This window comes from Mauremys mutica, chromosome 7, assembly GCF_020497125.1.
Source record: "Mauremys mutica isolate MM-2020 ecotype Southern chromosome 7, ASM2049712v1, whole genome shotgun sequence".
NCBI classification, from domain to species: Eukaryota; Metazoa; Chordata; order Testudines; family Geoemydidae; genus Mauremys; species Mauremys mutica.
Genome location: NC_059078.1, coordinates 1,364,415 through 1,387,248, shown reverse-complemented (window position 1 = coordinate 1,387,248; position 22,834 = coordinate 1,364,415). Strand labels below are relative to the sequence as shown.

Genomic DNA, 22,834 nt, shown 5'->3' with positions numbered 1-22,834 from the left:
TGGCTGACGAGCTTGCTGGGCAGTTAAGGCTGGTTTTTCAGAAGTCCTGGAGCACTGGGGAAGTTCCAGATCCCTGGAAGAAAGCTAACGCTGTAACTATTTTTAAAAAGGGTGAATGGGATGACCTGGGTAATTATAGGCCTGTCAGCCTGACATCGATCTCGGGCAAGATAACGGAGCGCCTGGTACAGGACTTGATTAGTGCAGAACTGAAGGAGGATCGTGTCCTCAGTGCCAGTCAAGATGGGTTTGTAGAAAACATCTGTCAAACTAACTGGATTTTCTGATGAGCTGACAAGTCTGATGGCTCAGGGCACTAGTGCTGCCGTACAGACTCCTGGAAGTCGTGTGCCATGGCCTGGCAGACTAGAATGCTATCGAGTTACCAGGGCTCACTGACAGGTCTCAACGGGGCACTGCATGCAGGGAACCATCGGCGTTTCCGGTGGGGTCCCGCAGGGAGCAGTTCCTGGCCCTTCGCTAGTCAACGTTTCTGTCGGTGCCCTGGAAGAAAACGAAACCACTGGAAGTCTGCAGATGACAAACATTGGGAACAGGTCAGTGATACAGAGCAAACTGGGCTCAAGCAAACAATCTCCGTTTGACCACAGCGCCAGGTAAGTGTATCCATCCAGGAACAGAGCGCGTTGGCTGTACTGGCAGGCCGAGGGGCTCGACGCTGGGAACAGGGCCTCTGAAAAGGATGGACAATCACTGAGCATAAGCTCTAAATAGGATGCTGTGGCCAAATGGGCTAATGTGGGACCCTGGCTTGTATAAAGAGGGAATCTGGAGGAGGAGCAGAGAGGTATCTGGCACTGGTGCGATTGCTGCGGGAATCCTGGGTCCAGCTCCGGTGCGCATAACACCAGGCGGACGTTGATAAATTGCAGAGGGCTCAGAGCAGAGCCGGGAGGGTTAGAAACCTGCCCTGCAGCGAGGGAGCCGAGGGGCTCGGTCTGCTTAGCTCCCCCAGGAGCCGAGCCGGGCTGAGCAAGCCCGGCCTGGCCGTGCCGACATGGGGAACACGGGCTCTTCAGTCTAACACCATCCTGTGGCTGGAAGTTCAAGCTAGACAAAGTCCGACGGGAACCAAGGGAAGGGAAGTAACCGTTGGGACAGTTTCCCAGGGGTCATGGTGGATTCTCCATCCCTGGAACTTCAGCACTGAAGCCTGGACGTTTTCCTCAAGGATCCGTTCTCGGCAATCGGACGAGATGATCACAACGGTCCCTTATGGCCTTGGACTCGGAGACACGGCTGCCCCCTGTGATCCAGAGCACCCCGCTGGGGCCGCGTCCCCTTGTGCTTCTTCAGGGCGATTCCCGGGAGGCTCATGGGATCAGAGGCAGGCGGCTCCTGCCTGCCGTGACATCCCCACAGGAGCTCGGCCAGTGCCAAGGAAAGAGCACAGGAGGAGCCAGGATCCCATCCCCATGGCCTGCCTCGTGAGACCCCCAAGGGAGGGGCAGGATCTGCATTGACCGGACATGGGGCAGCTGCTTCCTTGCCAGGCTCGGGCATGGGGGAAGCAGCATGCTAGGCCCTGCTGAGCTGTGTGATGGGGGCTCCAGGACCTCACGCCCTTGGCTGGGGCAAGAGTGCAGAGGCCCAGTGCAGGCGTCCATCTCTCTCGGCCACCCCACGGCGCGCCCACGCTCTCCGGCCCGCTCCTCGGCTTGCCGGCCGCGGCCGCGCACGGAGCCACGGGGGCGGCGCCCAGGACCCCACGCTCTCCGGCCCGCTCCTCGGCTTGCCGGCCGCGGCCGCGCACGGAGCCACGGGGGCGGCGCCCAGGACCCCACGGCGCCCACGCTCTCCGGCCCGCTCCTCGGCTTGCCGGCCGCGGCCGCGCACGGAGCCACGGGGGCGGCGCCCAGGACCCCACGCTCTCCGGCCTGCTCCTCGGCTTGCCGGCCGCGGCCGCGCACGGAGCCACGGGGGCGGCGCCCAGGACCCCACGGCGCCCACGCTCTCCGGCCCGCTCCTCGGCTTGCCGGCCGCGGCCGCGCACGGAGCCAGGGGGGCGGCGCCCAGGACCCCACGGTGCGCCAGCACCAATTTCCCTGCCGCAGGGCCGCCTGGCCCTAGCTTGCGGGGCCCTCCCTTTCTTTTCTAACGGAGCTGGGTGAGGATAAGCCAAAACCACAAGCCAAGAGCAAGACTCTACAGCTCCTACTGACCCAGAGCTGCCCCTTGCCCCATGGCAGGTCCCTGGAACTTGTACTGACCAGGCCCAAGACCCAGAGGGGCGGGTGCCAGGGCGGAGACTCTTCCTCCTCGTGAGGACAGAGGAACCATGGCTCAGCACTGGGCCGGAATCCAGACCCCTTGGGCCAGTCGCCCCTTCCTCGGCTGGCGGGGGTCTCCCTCACTGACTCCAGCCCAGGGTCAGCCCTCGAGCCGTGTGCCAAGGCCACAAGCAGCAGACGCCGCCAGGCGCCCGCGTTGTGTCTGTGCTGCCAAGAGTGCTGAAGGCAAAGCCCCAGCCCTGCGAAGCCAGCCAAGTGCCACGGGCACGGCCCGTCCCAGGCCAGGGCCTGCTGTGCCCCTGCCTCGCTCCAGGGCTTGCCCACCCCCGCCAGCAGTCTGGGCGGGGGGCTAGGCCGACAGGCAGCCGCATGCAGCGCTGCATTCGCAGGTGTGGGACAGCCAGGTCTTTGCCATCGCCTGCCGTAGGGGCCGCCTCACCCTACCCCAGACTACTTGCCTGGGCTGCATTGGGCAGGGGCGCAGCGCAGTGCACAAATCCGGACAGAACGCCATGCACCCTGAGCCACGCTGAGCGCCCCGCCCCCGGGCACCCCACAGCGCCACTCTGCACATCAGACTCCTCCTAGCTCAGCCCACAGCTCTGCTGACGTCCCTCTGCAGCGTTAGCAGGGCTCCTCTCCGCCGCAGCCCAGCCCAGCGCACGCCTGCTCGGAGCCCCCGTTTCCCACCTGCCCTGGCGCTTGGCAGGCCGTTCTCAGCGGAGCTGCAGCGTGGGGTGGGCTGGCTCTACCATGCAGCTCTCAGGCCCGCAGGCTGGGCAGCAGCACGGGTGTGAGGAGCAGCCCAAGGATGGCTGAGCAGAGTGCGGCACGCGGTGGCGCGACTACGGCAGAGATGGGGGTCTGGTGCCAGTTCCCTCGGCCCCTGGCGAGTCATTCCCTGCTGCAGAGAAAGGAGACGGGCACCGCATGACTGGGACAGCCCGGCTTTATTCAGATGGTCCATACAGTACACAACGGAGGGCCCTTTGCTGCCGTCCTGGCAGGAACTTGTCTCCCTGGGCCCAGCGCCAGGCAGGCTTTCCCCAGGCAGGGCAGGGAGACTGGACCGTGGCCAAGGCTCAGCCCACCCAGGCCGTGGGACTCCCGGCCGGCACACCACACGGGGGCAGAGCAGGCAGACCTGCTGCACACTGGGGACTATTAGTCACAAGGCCGCAGCCAGCGGGCCAATCGTCAGGGAGGCAGCCAAGTCCAGCGGGCATGAGCCCAAACAACTCTGTGTGTGATGGGCCCTGAGGCCAGCCACCTCCGGGCAGCACCACGCCCGGAGCCACGGGCACCCCAGCACGCCAGGAGCAGAGCCCACGGCTAGCACGAGGGAGCGCTAGGCTCAGCGGGAGCTCGCTCTGCACCAGTCCCAGCCTCACTACTGCTTGGCCATCCCCGGGGCCGGCAGCACCAGCAGCGATCCGACCTCCCAGGCTAGGAGCACGCTGCAGGCCCAGCTGCGCTCCGCTGGTCTGCCGTTCCGGCTGCTTGCACCCCAGAGCACATGCTGCCGGAGGGCGGCCCCGGCCGACGGGCAGAGCAGCCTGGAGAGTCCCGCTCCCCAGGAGCCGGACGGAGCCTGGCCGCGTACGCTGCAGAGCGGGACCCTGCAAGGAAGGCTGCCCGGCGAGGTCTCCATGGTGGGCATCACGGCAGCAGGGCTCACTCCAGCACCTACCTGGCGAGGTGTCCCACTGCCCTTGGCACAGAGCAGCCCTCGCCAGGGCGGCTGGAACTGGTCAGGGCTGCCCTCCCAGTGCCTATCTCCAGCGGCTCTGGGAGATGAGGGGGTAGAAGACATTTAGGAAGAGTGCCACAATGGCTGCCATGGTGCCCAGCACAACGTATCGGAGGCAGCCTTCGTCAGCGTGCTGCCGGGCGGCCTGGCTTGCCTTCTGGCCACGGGGCTGGCAGGGCGTCCTGGCATGCCTCCTGTGAGCCTCGGGCTCCTCGTCCTCTTCGGCCTCCAGTTCCTGCCAGATCAGAGAAGCCTGCGATGTGGAAACCTGCGTCAGCACTTGGGGAGAACACACCAAGCAACCCATCTCGCCATCCCCCACTGGGCGCAGCTTGGCCACTGAGTGGCCAGCCAGCCCCCCCTGGCCACCAGCACTCGCAGCCTGGGATCCGGGCAGCCGGCGGGCCCCGCGCCGTCTCCCCTCCCTGGGCTCCAGCAGCAGGCAGAGACAGGCACTACGCAGGGTCAGCGTCTCAGTGGGCTCGGGGTGAGCCGAGGAGCCAGGCAGGCGGCCAGTCGAGGCTGGCTTTGCAGGATGGCATCTCCCAGCGCCCAGCAGTGACTCAGTAATCCTAGACCAGCGGCTCCAGGAGCGCGGGGCACAGGCGCCCGCCAATCACAGCCCAGATTTGCCAAATGCAAGAGGATGAGACGACAGCCAGTCAGAGCCCAGCTTTTGCAGGTGGGAACCGAGAGAATCAGTCAGACGACCGCCAATCACAGGAGGATTATTCCTAGGGACGGCCAATTGCAGCCACAGGAGAGCTTGGAGCAGCCAGTCACAGTTCAGTTTCTACAGGTGGGCACCGAGTGCCCAGGATGGCGGCGGTGACCTGGGGGAGCAGCCTGGCGCCTCCTGCTGCTTGCAGATGGGAATCCGAGCAGCCGCACGCTGCAGGCAGCCGTGAGAGGAGGTGCCGGGGATCCCCTGCACGCCGCCCCAGCGGGCACCTCGCACTGCTCCCCTGCCCGGCCTCCAGCTGGCGAGAGCTTCCCTGGCCGTCGCTGATCCGCAGAGACTGGATGAGTTCCTCTCCTTAGCCGCTGCTGGGCCCACAGATCTGGGCCTGCTCAGTACAGGGCCCTCGGTGCTCCGGGGCAGGAGCCACGCAGCCAGCCGGACTCCCGCCTGCAGCAGCCGCTCCAGGCCCCGACCACGAGCGCTGAGCCCCACGCGAGGAGCTGGGCGAGGAGCCAGCCTGGCACGGGGTGTGCCAGGCGCCAAGCCAAGCAAGTACCTGGGAAGGGCCCCTCCGAGCCCATGCCGGGCAGCGGGGGCAGCAAGTGGCCAGCAGCCTGGCTGAGCGGCGCCATCTCCTGGCACGGACAGAAGCGGCGCAGGGCGGCGGGTCTCTGGGCAGCGGTGCCCAGGCCGGGCAGGGGAACCTGGGGCCAGGCCTCCTGCTGCAAACACGAGGAGCCGCAGCACCGGCTGCCCCTGTCTCCCCTGTGCTGGCGGCTGAGCCCGCTCCACCTCGGCATCCCAGCTGCTCGCTCAAGGCGACCCCCTCACTGGGGTCACCAGGGATTCAGGCTCCGTAACTCTCACAGGGGCCTTCTGGGCTCCCCACAGTGCAGCTCCGAGGATGGAAGGGCCCTGCTGCCCCCTCACCTGCCGCGCTCTGCCCCGCCCCGCCCCGCGGGCTCCCCAGCTCCTCTCACAGGGTGCCTGCCCCAGCCGGGGGCCGCACCCCCCCTTCTCCCTCAAAGCCCCCCGATGGGCGAGCGGCTGGCCAGGCGACCCGCACAGGTACCGCAGCTCTCACCTGGCTGGCGGCTGGCTCGGCGGCGGCAGCCATGTCTGGCCGGTGCTCCGGGGGGCGCCCCACGGGAGAGTTCCGCCGGCGGTAGAAGAGGACGTACGCGTATCTCGTCACCACCTGGCTCTCGTCCACTGTGGTCACCGTGCTGTCGTCAAAGAGCCGCCAGCCTGCGGGGAGAGGAGAGCGGGGTCAGCGCGCGGCCTGCTCAGCCCCCGCCTGGGCAGGGCGCGGCCCAGCCTGGCTCCTCACCCACGTCGCTGCGCTGGCTGGTCTTGTCGCTGGGCAGCCGGGCGTAGGCCGTGTAGTGCCCGCCGATCATCCCGCCGTAGTGATTGATCACCGCATACAGGTCGTACATGGGCTGCTGCTGCTGCTCCTCCTTCTGCCCAATGCAGAACTTGCTCAAGTCCAGGCTCCTGGGGAGACGAGGGAACCATGAGCCCCGTCCCGTCCCCGGCCCGGCTCCCACCGCCCCCGGCCCGGCCCCCGGCCCGGCTCCCACCGCCCCCGGCCCGGCCCCCGGCCCGGCTCCCACCCCCCCCGGCCCGGCCCCCACCTCGGCTCCCACCCCCCAGGCCCAGCCCCCTCGTCGGCTCCCGTCCCCGGCCTGCCCCCCCCTCGGCTCCCACCCCCCCGGCCCCGCCCCCCCTCGGCTCCCACGCCCCCGGCCCAGCCCCCCCCTCGGCTCCCGTCCCCGGCCTGCCCCCACCTCGGCGCCCACCCCCCCGGCCCAGCCCCACCTCGGCTCCCGTCCCGTCCCTGGCCTGCCCCCAACTGGGCTCCCACGCCCCTGGCCCTGCCCCCACCTCGGCTCCCACCACGCCCGGCCCAGCCCCACCTCGGCTCCCACCACGCCCGGCCCAGCCCCACCTCGGCTCCCACGCCCCCGGCCCAGCCCCCACCTCGGTTCCCGTCCCTGGCCCAGCCCCCACCTCGGCTCCCGTCCCGTCCCTGGCCCGCCCCACCTCGGCTCCCGTCCCGTCCCCGGCCTGCCCCCACCTCGGCTCCCACGCCCCTGGCCCAGCCCCCACCTCGGCTCCCACCCCTCCCGGCCGGCCCCCACCTCGGCTCCCACCACCCCCGGCCCAGCCCCCACCTCGGCTCCCACCGCCCCCGGCCCAGCCCCCACCTCGGCTCCCACGCCCCTGGCCCAGCCCCCACCTCGGCTCCCACCGCCCCCGGCCCAGCCCCCACCTCGGCTCCCACGCCCCCGGCCCAGCCCCCACCTCGGCTCCCGTCCCCGGCCTGCCCCCACCTCGGCTCCCACCCCCCCGGCCCAGCCCCACCTCGGCTCCCACGCCCCCGGCCCAGCCCCCACCTCGGCTCCCGTCCCCGGCCAGCCCCCACCTCGGCTCCCACCCCCCGGCCCAGCCCCACCTCGGCTCCCGTCCCGTCCCTGGCCTGCCCCCACCTCGTCTCCCACGCCCCTGGCCCTGCCCCCACCTCGGCTCCCACCACGCCCGGCCCAGCCCCACCTCGGCTCCCACCACGCCCGGCCCAGCCCCACCTCGGCTCCCACGCCCCCGGCCCAGCCCCCACCTCGGTTCCCGTCCCTGGCCCAGCCCCCACCTCGGCTCCCGTCCCGTCGCTGGCCCGCCCCCCCACGGCTCCCGTCCCGTCCCCGGCCTGCCCCCACCTCGGCTCCCACGCCCCTGGCCCAGCCCCCACCTCGGCTCCCACCCCTCCCGGCCTGCCCCCACCTCGGCTCCCACCACCCCCGGCCCTGCCCCCACCTCGGCTCCCACCGCCCCCGGCCCAGCCCCCACCTCGGCTCCCACGCCCCTGGCCCAGCCCCCACCTCGGCTCCCATCCCGTCCCTGGCCCAGCCCCCACCTCGGCTCCCACCCCCCCCCGGCCCAGCCCCCACCTCGGCTCCCACGCCCCCGGCCCAGCCCCCATCTCGGCTCCCGTCCCTGGCCCAGCCCCCACCTCGGCTCCCGGCCCGCCCAAGCCTCAACACTCCTGGGGAGACGAGGCAACCATGAGAGGCCGCTCCTGCCGCTGGCCCGGTCACCCCCCTCAGCAGCCCCAAGCCTGCCCGGAGCGCGGTGCTCGGGGGACGTGCCCGGGGCCAGAGGCTGGGCACGGCCGGCTCACCGGACCGGGAACTCCACCATGTCGTTGATCTTGTCCCTCCAGATGAAGCTGCGGAAGGAGAAGCGCTTGAGCTGGATGATGAGCACGTTGGGCAGGCGCCAGAGCATGAGCTGCTTGGAGGCCTCGCGATGCTGCTTGCACTTGGGGCAGTACCTGGGGGGGCAGGGCCGGTTACGCTGCAGCTGGGCTCCCCCTGCCCCTCCCCCGAGAGCCCTGCCTGGACGCTGCCCCCGCCTGGCGGAGCGGTGAGCCAAGGGGTGGCCACAGCCAGGGGCAGGCCTGGGGCGGAGCAGTACAGCCCCACAGCATGTGGAGTCACTGCCCCTCCCAGGCCCAGGGCCAGAGCCCGTCACCAGCCTCCCCCAGCCCAGGGCAAGCAGGGACCCCACAGCAGAGCCGGCCCCTCCTCACCACGCTTCCTCGGGCGCCAGCACTTCGGGCTTGGTGAAGAGGTTGAGGCACTGGCCTAGCGTGAAGTGGCCGGCCCTGGCCGCCTCGCTGGCCGAGCCCGGGTCCTCCACACACTCCAGCTCCTTGGACTCCACCAGCACAAACTCCTTGAGGCGTTCGTTGTTCTTCCACACCAGGGCCAGGGAGCAGTCGTCCGTCAGCTCCAGCGGGGCATCGCCTGCAATGGCCAGGGGCTCAGACGCCAGCCCCCCGGGCCGCCCCCCACCGCTCCCGGCCAGGGGCTCAGACGCCAGCCCCCCCGGGCCGCCCCCCACCGCTCCCGGCCAGGGGCTCAGACGCCAGCCCCCCCGGGCCGCCCCCCACTGCTCCCGGCCAGGGGCTCAGACGCCAGCCCCCCCGGGCCGCCCCCCACCGCTCCCGGCCAGGGGCTCAGACGCCAGTCCCCCCCGGCCGCCCCCCACCGCTCCCGGCCAGGGGCTCAGACGCCAGCCCCCCCGGCCGCCCCCCACTGCTCCCGGCCAGGGGCTCAGACGCCAGCCCCCCCGGGCCGCCCCCCACTGCTCCCGGCCAGGGGCTCAGACACCAGACCCCCCACCCCCCAACACACCCCAGGGCCCAACCAGTGGCGGGGAAGGGGGAGGGCTGCCCTAGCATCAGGCTCTCCTCCTCCCGGCTGGAAACCAGCAACCAGTGGCTGCCAGGCAGGGCTGCCCCGGGGAAGGGAGGAGTGGCCAGCCCACCTGGGGCTCCCAATCAAAGTCATGCAGTGGGCTGTGCCCAGGACCAGGTGCCACGGGGTGCATATGGAAATCTGCTCAGCCTCAGGACCTGCAGCGTGTGCGCCAGCCGGGAGAAGAACCAAGGCGTCCGGGCTGCGGCTCTGCGTTTCCTCCCCCGTGCCCTGTGGAGGAGAGCTGCGGCCCCGCCTGCGCTGGGTGCTCAAGGAGCGCACTGCCTGGGCAGGCAGCGGTGAGGGCACCTCCGGGGAGGTTGCCAGGCAAGCAGAACTGCGGGGCCCCAAGGGTCACCTTTCTCCTCCAGCTTGTGCTCTCGGCTGGCTCCGTCGATCGTGTTGATGTAGAACTGGGTGGCGTGGGCACTGAGCACGTCGGGCGCATGCTGGTATCCGGGGACGGCAGCTGGGGACAGGCAAAGGCAGCCGCTCAGGGAGTGCTCAGCGGCAGGGCCCCCGTGCTGCAGGAGCCTCTGCGGGCACACGGGGCACTTCCAGAGGGGAACAGTTCTGCTGCCCCGGGTACCAAGCGCTCCCTCCGCCAGGGCAGATCATCACCACCTGTTCCCAGCCGGGGACAGGGGAGCTGGGTTAGGAGACGTTTCCCTTTGCCTCCCCGTGGTCCTGCGGCAGGGTCGAGTGCCAGCTGGCTGGGACGGCCTCCTCCAGCAGGTCAGAGCAGTGGGATGGGAAGGCGAGGGGCTCTGCTGGCAGTGCTGCCCTACGAGTGCCCTGGGCAGCAGGAAGGGCTGCCATCCCTGGGGCGTCCCCTCGCACGGAGCCAGCGAGCCCGGGCACCGGAGGGGCTGGCGGGGTTGTGCTGGTCAGCGCCAGGAAGGCAGTGGGGCTGGGGACACCGAGCAGCCCTGGGGCTCCTACCTTCAGGCTTGGGGCCTCGCTCGTAGGACGGCTCCTTCGCCCAGCAGCCCTCGCCCTGCGCCTCCAGGGAGTGCTCAGAGCAGCCTGAGTCCGAGCTGAGCACGGAACTCCTGGGCACTGCGCTGGCCTCCCCCAGCTCCGGGTGCAGCTCCGGGGTGGAGAGCTGAGGCTCCTGCCGGTGAGGGGCCCTGTCTGCATCCCCCGCCTCTGGGGCAGGGGGGGCAGCCCCACAGCTACTCCTCGCAGGCAGGTCCAGCTTCTCGGGGAGCAGGGGCTGCGGGCCCAGCTGGAAAGGAGGCTGGAACACGCTGACCGAGTACCTTGCGGGAGGGAAGAGCCGTCAGAGCCGGGGGGCCGCGAACAGAGCTGCAGAGCCCAGAAGAGTCCACGGCCTGGAAGGTGCCAGAGCCCCCCTCCGCGAGCGCAGAGAGCCCCTCGAGCGGCATTCTGTCAGCCGGAGACGTCGATGTGGGGCCGCGGGCCAGGCCGCACAGGTCCCCGCGCCTCGGAGGCTGCCACTCCCCTCCCACAGCTCTCTGCCAGGGAGAGTTCAGTGAGCGGCCTGGCAGCATGGCCCGTGAACCTGGTGCAGAGGCGACGGTGCGGGGAGCTGCCCAGCCGGTGCCCTTACCTTGCGTAGCCCTCCAGGAGCTGGGCCAGGCGGGAGTAGGTGAGGCGCGACTCCGGCACACTGATGAGGAAGGGGAAGCCGATGTTCTCGGGGCGGCACAGGGCTTTGTGATCTGGCCAGTGCGTTTTCTGACACCCCCTGGAACACACAGACCACTGAGTCTCCAGGGCCCTGTCCCCAGCCTGCCACTGCCCCCAGACAAGCCAGCGCCGTCCCCTCCCCCGCCCGCATGTGCCAACTCACACGTTGCAGTAGCCCACTCGGTAGCACCTAGTGCAGCGCTTCAGCTTCTCGTCCTCTGCCTGCTGCGTCTTCTGGCAGGCCGCACACTTGCTGATGGGGCCGCTGGGCACCTGGGGACGCTGAGGGAGAAGGTTACCCAGTGGCGTGCTGGCACGCAGGGCAGGGAGGTGACAGCTCCCAGCATACACTGCGGCCCCCGCCCGCCCCTGGGGAATCACAAACTGGGAGGTGTAGTGCAGGGCTTCTCACGACAGGTTTCGGTGGCCTCAGAGTGCGGCTACCAACTTTACTGGGGGCTGCACTGACACTTGTTCCTAAAACACTTCATAAACAATCACTATGCACAGCTACACGGCAAGTCAGTTCTGGCAGGGTTCTCGCGGACTCAGTCATAAAAACGACAGTTGTCTCTACTCTTACTGGACCGGAACAGAACAGAAACACAAATGGTGTTTGGCACGTTCTTCTCTTTTCTGTGGTCTCTTTTGCCTTTTTGGTAAGAGGTGGCCGGCTGTCCCCCAGCTCTGAAGTGAACTTACCAATGGGACACTTGCATGTCACGCAAGCCCCTGGACAGCTGAAGCCCTGGGCTGGTGCCTGAGCCCCACAGAAGGTGGGGGAGAGCTCACCTTGCCCCTCTCTCCTCAGAGGCTGCACAGGACACCAACCCCGGCTGGCAGCCTCCTCCATGGCTGCCCAGGAGAAAGGCCGCTGGCGGCTGCACTTGAGAAGCGGGGGTGCTGCGTGGGGAGCAGCCCTCGGGCTCACAGCAAGGTGCCAGCACGTCCCATCCGCTGGGCAAGTGGATCCCTTTAGTAGGGCAGCTGGCATTGGCCTTGCCCTCCCAGCTGGCGCTGCCCAGAGCTGCCTGCGGCAGAAGGGACCAGTCCCCCAGGCCTCCCCCAGCCTGCATACCTGCTGGACCTGCAGCACCACCACCCGCTCCTTGGCCAGCTCTGGGGACAGCACCTCGAAGCACAGGAGCAGGTCTGTGGGGGAGACCGTGTCCAGCGACTGGGACGGCGGGAACATGCGGTGGAAGCGGTTCTTGATCACCTGCCGGGGAGCAAGGGAGTGAGGCTCTGTCCGCAGGCTGCCTGGCCCACCTGTTGGCATACGGTGCCCCGGGAGGGGAAGGCCTGGCTCCCGAGCACGCAGAGAGCCCTGCGCTCCCACGGCCACACCGCCAGGCTCAGCACACCCGGCCGTAGGCACCGGGGGCAGCCCCAAAGCTCTGCAGGGCAGGGCACTGGACAGACCAAGGCCTACTGAGGCGGAGCCCGCCCCGCTGCGCTCACCTCTGCCAGGCGCAGGTTCTCTGGCTTCACACGCATGCTGTGGGCGACCGAGTCCAGCACCTCTGCAGCGCTGGAGTTCTCCTTGCTGATGCTGACGAGGAACTGCCGTGGAGAGAGGGCGGTCAGCCAGGCCCCGCCCGGCCCCGCTCGCCTCCCTCCCATGAGCCCAGCCGGGAGCCGCGGCGCCTCGGTGAAGGGTGGGCTCCCGGGAGAGCCCCCAGCCGGCCAGGAGCGAAGCACGTGGCAGGAGAGCTGCTTACCTTGACAGGCTTCTTGTGCGGCTCCTTCGCAAAGTAATAGACAGTCAGCACCTTCTGCTTCTGGGGCAGGGGCACCGGCAGGTAGAGGAAGGGGTCAAACGTGATGGATACCTGCAGTGCACAGGGCAGAACAGTCAGCCGGGGCAGAGCCGGGGCCCTGGGCTGGAAGGCTCCGATGGCAAGCAGCAGAGGAGCAGGCAGAGCCCCCGGGGCAGAGCCGGAGCCCTGGGCTGGAAGGCTCCGATGGCAAGCAGCGGAGGAGCAGGCAGAGCCCCCGGGGCAGAGCCGGAGCCCTGGGCTGGAAGGCTCCGATGGCAAGCAGCGGAGGAGCAGGCAGAGCCCCCGGGGCAGAGCCGGGGCCCTGGGCTGGAAGGCTCCGATGGCAAGCAGCGGAGGAGCAGGCAGAGCCCCCGGGGCAGAGGAAGTGGCACACCGGGCACTGGGGCGGGAGGAGGAGTGATGGATGAGCCCCCGGGATGGCCAAGGAACCCGGTGCCCCTGCTGGCAGGCCAGGGCAGGCTCTCGCATGGCTGAGGGAGCAGGCCCCGCGGCTGGCCCGGTGACCCTGCAGCGAGCAGGCTGTGCTCACCGCCCCACGGACAGACGCCTGCTGGCCGGGCTCCGGCCCCTACCTTGGCGCACACCGGGCACACCAGCTTGGACTTGTACTGGCCCTGAAAGAGGTCCACGATGAAGGAGTCGTTCCTCATCTTGTGCCGCTGCCAGGCCTCCTCTGCCACCACCTGAGGGGAGGCGAGAGGTCAGCGTCCCGGCCCCGCTGGCCAAGGCAGCACCCTCCGCCCGGCGGCTGCACTCACCTCGTCGGGCCGCCCGTCCGAGTCCACCGTCTCCGTGTAGGGCTTGTTCTGGATGCGGTTCAGGTCCTCGTGCAGGCCGTCGAGAAGGAAGGCCATGAACTCCTGGGCATCGTGCTGGGCGTAGCCCGTGAACTGGCTGGCCTTGCTGGCCACGATTGCCTGCGGGCAGGAACGGTCACGAGCGCAGGCCCCTCGGCACCACCAGGCTGGCGAGAGCTGCCAGCACCAGTTCTGTGCCCGGGCTCGGGGCTGTGGGCCGCCTCCCCCAGGAGCCCAGTGCAGGGGCAGAGGGAAAGCCCAGCAGCAGCCCCAGCTAGCCGGGCGGTCCTGGATCCTGAGCTCCCCAGGCCGGCAGGACCCATGGGATCCCCATGTCTGGCCCCGTGCCCAGCCCAGGGCAGAGACCTGCCCCCTGTAAGCCCTCGAGCAGAGCTGTTAGCAAACCCTCGCTCCCCACTGACCCACGGCCAGGGATGGCGAATCCTCCACCCCCCGCACCACCACAATTAGCACCCGAATTTGTCTGGCCTCAGCCTCCAGCCCCAGGGCCGGGTTACCCTTCGCTGCTGGAGCCAACAGCCCCTCGCCCACGCTGTTCCCTGGGGCACGGCCAGCCCAGGATCGCAATAGCTCTACTGGCCACGGCATCACAGTTGGAGCTCACGTAAAGCTGATTATCCCCCATGACCCCAAGTCCTTTTCAGAGTCGCGGTTTCCCGGGATAGAGCCCCCCAGCCTCTAAGTGTGGCCGACGCTGTTCCCAGATGGCCACATTTCCATTTAGCTGCATTACAACATGTCGTTTGCTTGTGCCCCGTTTACCAAGCGAGCCGATCGCTCTGTAGCGCCGACCTGCCCTCTGCTCTATGTATCACTCCCCCAATTCTCGGGCCACTGGCAAACTTCATCCGTCTTGCAGTCACCAAAAAAAGTGGTAACTAGCGAAGGGCCAAGACCGTTCGCAGCAGGGCCCCACTGGGGAAACACCCGCCCGAAGGCTCCCCAGTCACAAGAGATGGAGCCCTCAGTTAGCCGGCATCTCAGCCATTTCACTCTGATCGGAACACGAGGCTGTCTGTGGCCTTGCAGCATTCTCCAGCTACTACGCCAGCACTACTGCCTTCAGCCGCCACAGCTGCCCCCGCTGCAGAAAGGGCACCCCCGCTAGCCTGAGGGTCCCCTGAGCCGGCTCCATGACGTGACCCCGCCCGGCCCGGGGCTCCCTCTCACCTTCAGCTTGGAGGGCTGGAAGGCGTGGTGGGTGCCCTTCCAGAGCGCCCGCAGGAGCACAGCGAAGCCGATGGCCAGGCGCCCCCCCGTGCCCAGCGGGTTGGTGTAGTTGATCTCCGCCTCGAAGGAGCGATCTGCAGGAGACACGCAGGACAGGGTGAGCCGTGTCCCTCCCCGCTGCCCCCGGCCCCAGGGCCAGCCCCCGCCCCCCGCTCACCATGGAAATAGTCCCGCAGCTCCCGCGTGTTGGACAGGGACTGGATGACGCTGTTCATGAAGCAGGTGTTCCCCAGATTCACCAGCCCCGTGAAGCCCGGCAGACACACCTTCTTCTCCTCCTCCTCCTCGTCCTCCTCCACGCTCTCGCTGCTCACCGGGCTGTGAGTCATCGGCGGGACCATGCACATCGGCTTGGGCTGCCAAGGCCGAGGGAGAGGCCTGAGCGGGGCCTCTCGCTGCTGTGGGGGCTGGAGCAGGCCGGAGCACTTGGGAGCCCCTGAAACAGCCAGCGCCCTGCCCCGCCCCCACAGCGCCCACTGCTGGGAGCTCCCCCCACAGCCAGCGCCCTGCCCCGCCCCCACAGCGCCCCCTGCTGGGAGCCCCCCACAGCCAGCGCCCTGCCCCGCCCCCACAGCGCCCCCTGCTGGGAGCCCCCCACAGCCAGCGCCCTGCCCCTCCCCCACAGCGCCCCCTGCTGGGAGCTCCCCCACAGCCGGCGCCCTGCCCCGCCCCCACAGCGCCCCCTGCTGGGAGCTCCCCCCATCCAGCGCCCTGCCCCGCCCCCACAGCACCCCCTGCTGGGAGCTCCCCCCACAGCCAGCGCCCTGCCCCGCCCCCACAGCGCCCCCTGCTGGGAGCCCCCCCACAGCCAGCGCCTTGCAGGCAGGAACAATTCCTTTCCGTGCGAAGTGCTGCCTCTCCCAGAGCGGAAGGTGCTGTGGGAGGGTCTGCAGGTGCCGGGAGCTAAGCCCCCCCAGCGCTGGCAGCGAGGGAGCTGAGCGCATCTCTCTGGCATCTGGGCCCTTGTGACTCTCGCCCGCTCACGCCAGCGTGCAAGTGCTCACCGATGGGACGTGCGGTTCCTGCTTCACTGGGACGTGCTCTGTGGCCGTCCGGGCCACGACACCCTCCAGGCCACCATCCTCTGCTCTGGGCTTCTCCTTCTCCCCTGCCCGAGCCTCCTCCTTACTGGACAGGGGATGCTGGTTACTGCCCGGCTGGCTCTTATCCAGAGGGGTAGGGCCTGTTGGCATGGCAACCTTCGCACCACCCACTGCACCTTAAAAAGGGGGACAGGTGGGCCTGTGGTTAGCAGCGGTGTGGGCATGGGCCGAGCAGCTCATGCTCCCATCCCCAGGCTGTCCCCCGCCCCCTAAGCCTGCCGGCCACCCCCCCAAAGCTGGCAGGGCACCACCCCGGCCCGGCCCCCAAAGCTGGCAGGGCCCCCCCCGGCCCACATCCCCAAAGCCTGCAGGCCACCCCACCCCCAAAGCCGGCAGGGCACCACCCCGGCCCCCACCCCCAAAGCTGGCAGGGCCCCCCCTGGCCCACATCCCCAAAGCTGTCAGCCCCCCACCCCCTAAGCCTGCAGGCCACCCCCCCCCAAAGCCGGCAGGGCCCGCCCCGGCCCACATCCCCAACGCCTGCTGGCGACCCCACCCGCAAAGCCTGCATGGCACCACCCCGGCCCCCACCCCCCAAGCCGTCAGCCCCCCACCCCCAAAGCCGGCAGGCCACCCCCCCCGGCCCGGCCCCCACCCCCCTCGCCGGCTGGGCCCCCCCCCCCGGCCCACATCCCCAAAGCCGTCAGCCCGCCGCCCCCTAAGCCTGCAGGCCACCCCCCACCCAAAGCTGGCAGGGCACCACCCCGGCCCGGCCTCCGCCCCCAAAGCCAGCAGCCCCCCACCCCCCAGCCTGGCCCGACCCCCGCAGCTGGCAGGGCCCCCTCCCGCCCGGCCCCGCCCCCCAAAGCCGGCGCCCCCCCCCCCCAGCCCACCCCCCCAAAGCCGACAGGGCCACCCCCCTGGGCCGGCCCCTGCACCAAAGCCAACAGGGGCCCCCCCACGCTCGGCCCCTGCACCAAAGCCAACAGGGGCCCCCCCACGCTCGGCCCCTGCACCAAAGCCAACAGGGGCCCCCTCACGCTCGGCCCCCACCCCCAAAGCCGGCAGGCCGCCCGAGCTCCCCGGGCCCCATACCCACGTCCCCCCCCCATCAGAGACGGGAAGATGCGGGCGGGGGCGAGGGGAAGCCAAGGAGCAGACCTCGTGCAGCCGGGGCTTCCAGCCCCCCCCAGCGCTGGCTGTGGCGTTTCTTCAGGCAGATGTTGATGCGGGAGACGGTGAAGTTGTACGTGCACTGGTCCGGCTCAATGAGGTTCCTGGGGACAGCAGAGCAGGCTCAGCGCCGGCAGACACGAGCCAGGGCCCTCACTGGGCTCCCATACAGCTGGGACCTCTGGCAGGGTAGGTGCTTGGCAGCGCGCTGGGCTGGGCCAGCCTCCTGGCAGCGCAACGCCACCACTGATCCGCCCAGCCCCGCGCGGCGGAGGGATGGGTCTCCAACATGGGCTAGGCTCTGCCTGGCCCCCCGGCTCTCTTCCCTGGGAGCGCACGCCAGGCAGCTTGCACCTCGGCGGAGGGCAGCACGTACCGGGCAGCGGGCGCTGGCTGCCCCGCCGGCCCAGCCGACGAGGGGATCTCGGCAGGCGCAGTGACTTCCCCCGCTGCCTTGTGCGGTGCCATCCGGGGCGGGTGCTCTCCGCCCCCCGACACCCAAAGGGGCATTGCTTGCACAAGGCCCGGGGCAGTGGGGATGGACCCCAGGGGTCGCGTCCCAGTCCTGTGCTCCAGCCACGAGGAGAGCAGGAGCTGCCCAGCTGGGAACGCCCGGGTCCTGCAGGGCCAGCGCGTGGTACCTGAGTTTCACCTGCCACCTGAACACCGTGTGGGGGCCGCAGCTGGGGTGCAGTCGCAGGAAGTTCACATCGCTGCAAGGAGAGGAGAAGGCGATCAGAGGGCAGGCAGGGGAGCCCCTGGCGTGCTGCAGCCCCTGCCGTGCGGGGCTGGGCCCGGCGCTCGGCAGTACCTGGTCTGGAACACCAGCGTGAAGTCCTGCTCCCGGAACAGCACCTTGGAGCTCTCCCTGTGGATCTCCTTCACGTAGACGTGCACCACCACTGAATCACTCCCCTTCTCGTACGAGTCGTTCTTCACCAAGGTCAGGCTCACCATAGGCTCTGGCTCTAGGACAGGACAAGGCCAGGTGGGGGGTGAGGCGGCTGTGCCCTGGGAGCCCCTCCCCACCAGCGCCACAGGCAGACAGGCCCCAGGACTCAGAGGGGAGCCTGCCGGGCGGGGAGAGTCAGCTCCGTCGGCTGCTCTGGGGCCAGGCTCCTGTTCACTGGCCCCCAGGGAGCCGGGCGCCCTTGGCTCCCACGCCGCCGGCCGGCAAGGAAACGGAGCAGGAGAGGCCCGGGGAGCCGCGGCCTAGCGCTCTGCTTCCCTCCCCCTCTACACTTACCATCCGCTGCTGCTTCCAGGGCAACATCCTCCTTGGACCAGTCGTCTCTGCTCAGCGGAGGGGAGGCGGGGGCCAGGACAGCCTCTCCGAGGGCTGCCAGGCCCTGGGAAGCGGCCGGCTGCAGGGCTCTCTTCTCCGGGCAGGGTGCCATGTGCTGGGGGAAGCTCTCCGAAGGGGCAGCAAGCGGCTGCATCCCCACAAGTCCGGGCTCCTTCTGCAGCACGTCGGCCTTTCCGTGCAGAGGGGGAAGGTGAGACATGGGGGGTCCCCCTGGAGCTGGGGCCGGCCCCCCTCCAGCCGTAGCTCTGGTCTACGGCCCTGAATGGTCAGGCTGCCAAGCGAGGGGAGCCCCCTCTGTTCCCACCTGCCCTGCCCCCCTGCGCAGGGTTTCCTGGGGCGCAGGAGGGACCCTGGGGTGTGCTCCAGGGCTCCTACCCACACAACTGCCAAGGGCCAGCGCGCTGCGCCAGGAGCAGGGGAGGAGTTCTGCTTCCCTCTGCCCAGAGACCAGAGCCAGGTGGCCGCTGGGCTCTGGAGTTCCTCGGCCCCAGGGTGTGAGCCTGGTCAGCCAGCCAGCCGACAGACTGCTGGGATCCAGCCCTGATCACGGCCCGCTGGGAGCCATGATGCCCAGCCCCCTCATGGCCCCCACCCCAGGGCGCCCGCCTCGGCCCGGACGGAGAACCTGAGCCGGAGGCTCAAGCGAGCAGCCCAACATCCTGTCTGCGGCAGGGCCAGGCCTCCCCGCTTCCACAGAGCCACGCCCCAGCCCAGCCTGCAGGGGGGCTGCATGTGTTCCCCGAGCTCCAAGGAGCACCACTGGGAGACTGGGACCCCCGGCCTCACCGGGAGAACGAGGGGCTCCAGACCAGCAGGCTCCCCAGTGCCCCCCACTTACCTTCACCAGAGGCGGGGTCAGGCCCGTGGCAGCATCGCCGCAGGCTGCTCGGCCGTCCTGCCGGCTGGGTCCCTTGCCAGGCTCCAAGCCCCCAGGGACCCCGGCATTTGGCTCCTCCTCCATCAGAGCCACCTTGAGGTACCCGGCCCGCTTGGCGCTGGGCCCGCTTTGCAGCCCGGGGCTGGCCGGGCTCTTCCCTTCTGGGGCCTCGCCCCTCCCTGGAGCTGGCTTTGAGTTGGGGAACTCCCGTTTGCTCCTGGCCGGCTCCTCGGGGGTGGCCTGTGCGGGCGGGGCCTGCTCCTTCGCATTCTGGCGCCCGGCCCCCTTGGCTAGCTCCTTGGATCCGTCCTTCCGCTTCTTCTGGGAAAGGTAACGTGCTCCGTTGGGACGGCTGCAGCCAGGGCACTGGGCCGAATGGGGCCCTCCCCTGGCCATAGGCACGAACGCCAGCCTCCCGCTGCCCTGGCCCTGTCCAGCGGGACGCACAGAGACGCCCGCGGTGATCCCCAGCCCCGGGGAGCTCAGCGCCCGCTCCCCTCATCTCCAGGGGGCCCTCCGGCCCAGAGAGGTGCGTGGGGCCCAGAGAGGTGCGTGGCCTTACCAGGAGCGACGCCCAGGTGTGCAGGGGGATCTTCTTCTGAAGCACCAGCTGCAGGAAGTTGCCCTTCTTACCCTGGACTTTGCTGCAGGAGCTCTCGATCTCCCCGTAGAACTGGCCACTCCACTGGCGGCCATCTGTGGGCACAAACGGGGCAGGCCCAGGCAGGGACTCTGCTCAGCAGGGCTCAGTGCCTCCAAAGCAGGCTCCGGACAGAGTTCGGGCCTTCAGCGCCTCCTGCTGGGGACTCTGCCAAAGGTGCCGCAGCAGCGAGCCGGCCGGCCCAACGCTGCCTTTGCAGCTCTCACCCCGACGTTCCATCCCCATCCCCAACCCCAGCTCCCCCGCCGCCCTGACAGCGCCTGCCACTGCTGCGCATGGGGGGATTCCAGCCGCCGGGCTGCACCCTCTTCCGACAGCGCCGTGCGCCTCCTCTGGTCACGCTCTGCAATGCGCTTCCCTGCAACTCACTGTCCTCCGCCAGTCTGCTGCTCGGCCCAGCACCACTTCTTCCCTACCCCAAATCTCCCTGCCAAGCCTCACTGCTCAGCTGGGACGCCTGCCTCCGAGACCGCACGGGGAGGGGCCCCAGATCCACTCAAGGTTTCAGCTCTTTGCTTGGGACTAGCCTCCCGGGGCCGGCATCTCCTATGCAGAGGGGGTGCCGCCGATGGAGCTATTCTCCATTATGCCCTGACCCAACCCGCGTGGCTACCGAAGGGCTGTGCCGAGAGCAGCCTCTCCCGTCGGCGGTCCCCAGGCTGGTGGATCCGGGGCAGGCCAGACGGGTCTGTACCCGGGGTGGGTCTGCAGGGAGCACAGAGCATGTAGCCCAGCTCCACGCACTGCTCTGGGTTACCTACGCTATCTAGTGCTTTCTTCCCGCCCCAGGCGCCGGCCATGAGCCTGCCTCTGCCAGCTCCGCAGCGGTTACCTGGCAGCCTGACCACGCAGTCGGTGTCTGTGAACGCAGCATCCACCTCCTCCAACTTCAGGGCTCCGCTGCCCAAGTTCAGCTTCACAATGACCTCGTCAGCGTTCTGCTTCCAGTCCAGCAGCAGGTCTGCAACGGCAGCGGGAGCGTCACTCCCTGCCCAGCCAGAGCAGAGAGGCACTCGGCACGCTCCAGGAAGGGGTTAATGGGAGCCCCTGGGGAAGGGGGCGAGTACGGGTGCAGCTGGGGAGCCCAGGGCACAGGGCCAGGCAGAGTGGCTATCGCCCTGCCCCAGACAGACACACAGCGCCCTGAGAGGCCAGAGCAGCTCTCCCCGTGGGCGCTCCGACACAGCATCCAGATGAGGCCTCACCAGTGCCGAATAGAGGGGATGATCACATCCCTCGATCTGCTGGCAATGCCCCTACTTATACAGCCCAAAATGCCATTAGCCTTCTCGGCAACAAGGGCACACTGTTGACTCTTCCCACCTAGGCACAGACTCTCAGCACGTCTTCTCTGAAGGGCTGCCCCTAACTCCCCCTGCAAGGCAGCTTTCCCACTCCTCCAACCAGCTCGCCACCGAACTGCTGATGAAACAGCCCTTTCCAAGCCTGGCCCCAGCAATGGACAGTATTTGAGTGGTGGTCTCACCACTGCCGTTCAACTCCCTGCTCCACTGAACAGGCCCCACTTCGGAGGGTGCATGGTGCGCTGAGCGCCTGCTTGCTGACTTTCCTCCACGACCCCAGTGTCAGTGCCCGCTCCCCATTCCGTACGGTCACCGGCAGCCCTCGCTGCTCCCCGCAGGGCCCTGCTGCACTAAGAGGGCTGATAGGGTGCAGTGCCCAAGTGACCCGGGGGCGTTCTAGCCATGCCAAGCTTAGCCGAGCCCACAAGTGCCCTCAGCAGGGACGTTAGTTTTGCTTCTAGGGCCAAGCCAGCTAGCAAAGGGGGCAGGGAATCCTGAGCATTCCCCATTCCCTCTGGAGACCCCAGCAAGCCAGCCGCTACCCCGCCCCAGTGATTTCAGAGAGAGCTTCCCCAGCAGACCCTGGACTCCGGGTGCTTCTAAGATGAAACTCCAGCCACCTTGGGATCCTGTCTGTGACAGTCAGACACATTATTTCACAGCAGCCCTGCTGTGCCAGGCCCCTGCCATACCCCCTGCAGGGGTGAGGAGAAGGAGCTCTCCATTCAGAGAGCTGCAAGTCCTGCAGACCCCGCTGACGCATGGGGGTCCCCAGCTCCAGCGAAGGTGCTGGCCATGCAGTGCGGTGCAGCACAGAACGCACACCGGGGCCCGAGGAACCAGATACATACCGGGGATCCCCAGTGGTGGTCTCAGCCTGGCTGTGAGGGGCCTGAGGGGAACTCCTGCCATGGTAATGAGCCACTCACTGCTCAGTGAGAGCGACTGCTGCGCCACCGAACGGCCAGCGCCACGTCCTCAGGGCATGCTGGGCCACCCTGGCACTCGGTACCAGAGCAGGGTATTTGCTGGGATTGGGAGAGGCCAAGGAGAGGATGTGCACACAGAGCGGGGAAGTGACATCCACAGGCGCGTTCGACCAGACTAACGCTGCCTGGAGAGGCCTTCCAACGTAGCGCTTAAGGGCGGCTTTGCTCCAGAACAGCAGGGAAGTGATTAAAAAGGAGCTTTAGCCTGCTGGCCGCCAGAGCCCGAGGGCTCCCTGCCCTGGATCAGCGGGGGTGAGCTGCTGCCCCAAAGAGACGTGCGCCCCCCAGCAGCCCCGAACATCACTGAACAGCCGCAGTGGCAATTCACCGCCCTGAGGACTGGTGGGAAAGTGTCAGCCTACAGGGGTGGCACTTCCCAGCAGCTCAGGACTCGGGAAGCACACGCCGGCCAGCAGCAGCCATTCCAGACGGCACCCCTCCTCGCGAACAGCAGAGCTGCTCCTGGGCACGCTAGTTAACCAACCAGCCCAATGGCGACAGGTGTGCAACGTGCCACCGCAGGCACACAGCTGGCCACGGTAACCAGTGCTCCTACAAGCGCCAGTGAAGGCAGGGGTTCAACTGACAGGAACAGCTTGCCAGGGGGCCACAGGATGGGAGCCCCAGATGGCAGCTCAAGGGCATCTGGGGAAGTGGGCTGGGCTCTGCCCTTTCCCAGGAGCGGGGTCTGCCCAGCACACCCACAAGGACCTGCAAAGCCCAGCAGTCCCTGGAGCAGCCAAAGGGCAGAGTGTGAAGGCCCCTAGAGAACCTGGTCCAAAGCCCACGTGGGCCGGCCCCACCCGGTGCCAGGCATCGCATGCTGGCAGCCTGCAGCTCCCTCGCTAGGCCACAGAACACCCAGCAAGGCATTTAGTGCCAATTCCCAGCCCGCCCGCGCCCAGCACCTGGAGAGTCCCGCCTGCCTTGCAGCACTGCCTGCGGGAGGGCACGCTCTAGGCAACCCCCGGGGAAAGGAGGAGGGGACTCTGCACCTTCCCTCCGCCCTATGAGGTAGGCAGGCCAGGATTCCCACGGGGCAGATCTCCCTGCCAC

At 68.8% G+C, this 22,834-nt stretch overlaps 1 protein-coding gene across 10 annotated transcripts in view; it reads right to left on the bottom strand.

Annotated features, from left to right (window-relative positions):
* The window catches only part of USP19 (ubiquitin specific peptidase 19), a 30,930-nt gene that overhangs the window by 2,854 nt on the left and 5,242 nt on the right, over window positions 1-22,834 (bottom strand). For 2 of the 10 annotated variants that reach the window (XM_045023676.1, XM_045023677.1), the window contains exons 3-26: window positions 20,318-20,446; window positions 19,387-19,520; window positions 18,786-19,145; window positions 17,888-18,116; window positions 17,453-17,609; window positions 17,283-17,354; window positions 16,630-16,745; window positions 15,430-15,644; window positions 14,583-14,832; window positions 14,366-14,499; window positions 13,136-13,294; window positions 12,950-13,060; window positions 12,318-12,428; window positions 12,058-12,159; window positions 11,675-11,815; window positions 10,760-10,878; window positions 10,517-10,654; window positions 9,886-10,205; window positions 9,302-9,412; window positions 8,274-8,490; window positions 7,863-8,015; window positions 6,015-6,181; window positions 5,769-5,932; window positions 2,848-4,255 (exon numbers count right to left, since the gene is read on the bottom strand). In XM_045023676.1, the coding sequence (XP_044879611.1) occupies window positions 4,025-4,255; window positions 5,769-5,932; window positions 6,015-6,181; window positions 7,863-8,015; window positions 8,274-8,490; window positions 9,302-9,412; window positions 9,886-10,205; window positions 10,517-10,654; window positions 10,760-10,878; window positions 11,675-11,815; window positions 12,058-12,159; window positions 12,318-12,428; window positions 12,950-13,060; window positions 13,136-13,294; window positions 14,366-14,499; window positions 14,583-14,832; window positions 15,430-15,644; window positions 16,630-16,745; window positions 17,283-17,354; window positions 17,453-17,609; window positions 17,888-18,116; window positions 18,786-19,145; window positions 19,387-19,520; window positions 20,318-20,446 (4,040 nt within the window). In that variant the 3' untranslated portion in view covers window positions 2,848-4,024. Of the gene's footprint in view, window positions 1-2,845; window positions 4,256-5,768; window positions 5,933-6,014; window positions 6,182-7,862; window positions 8,016-8,273; window positions 8,491-9,301; window positions 9,413-9,885; window positions 10,206-10,516; window positions 10,655-10,759; window positions 10,879-11,674; window positions 11,816-12,057; window positions 12,160-12,317; window positions 12,429-12,949; window positions 13,061-13,135; window positions 13,295-14,365; window positions 14,500-14,582; window positions 14,833-15,429; window positions 15,645-16,629; window positions 16,746-17,282; window positions 17,355-17,452; window positions 17,610-17,887; window positions 18,117-18,785; window positions 19,146-19,386; window positions 19,521-20,317; window positions 20,447-22,834 lie in introns of those variants that run through there. The other 8 variants (XM_045023684.1, XM_045023679.1, XM_045023678.1 and 5 more) reach the window with 8 other exon arrangements.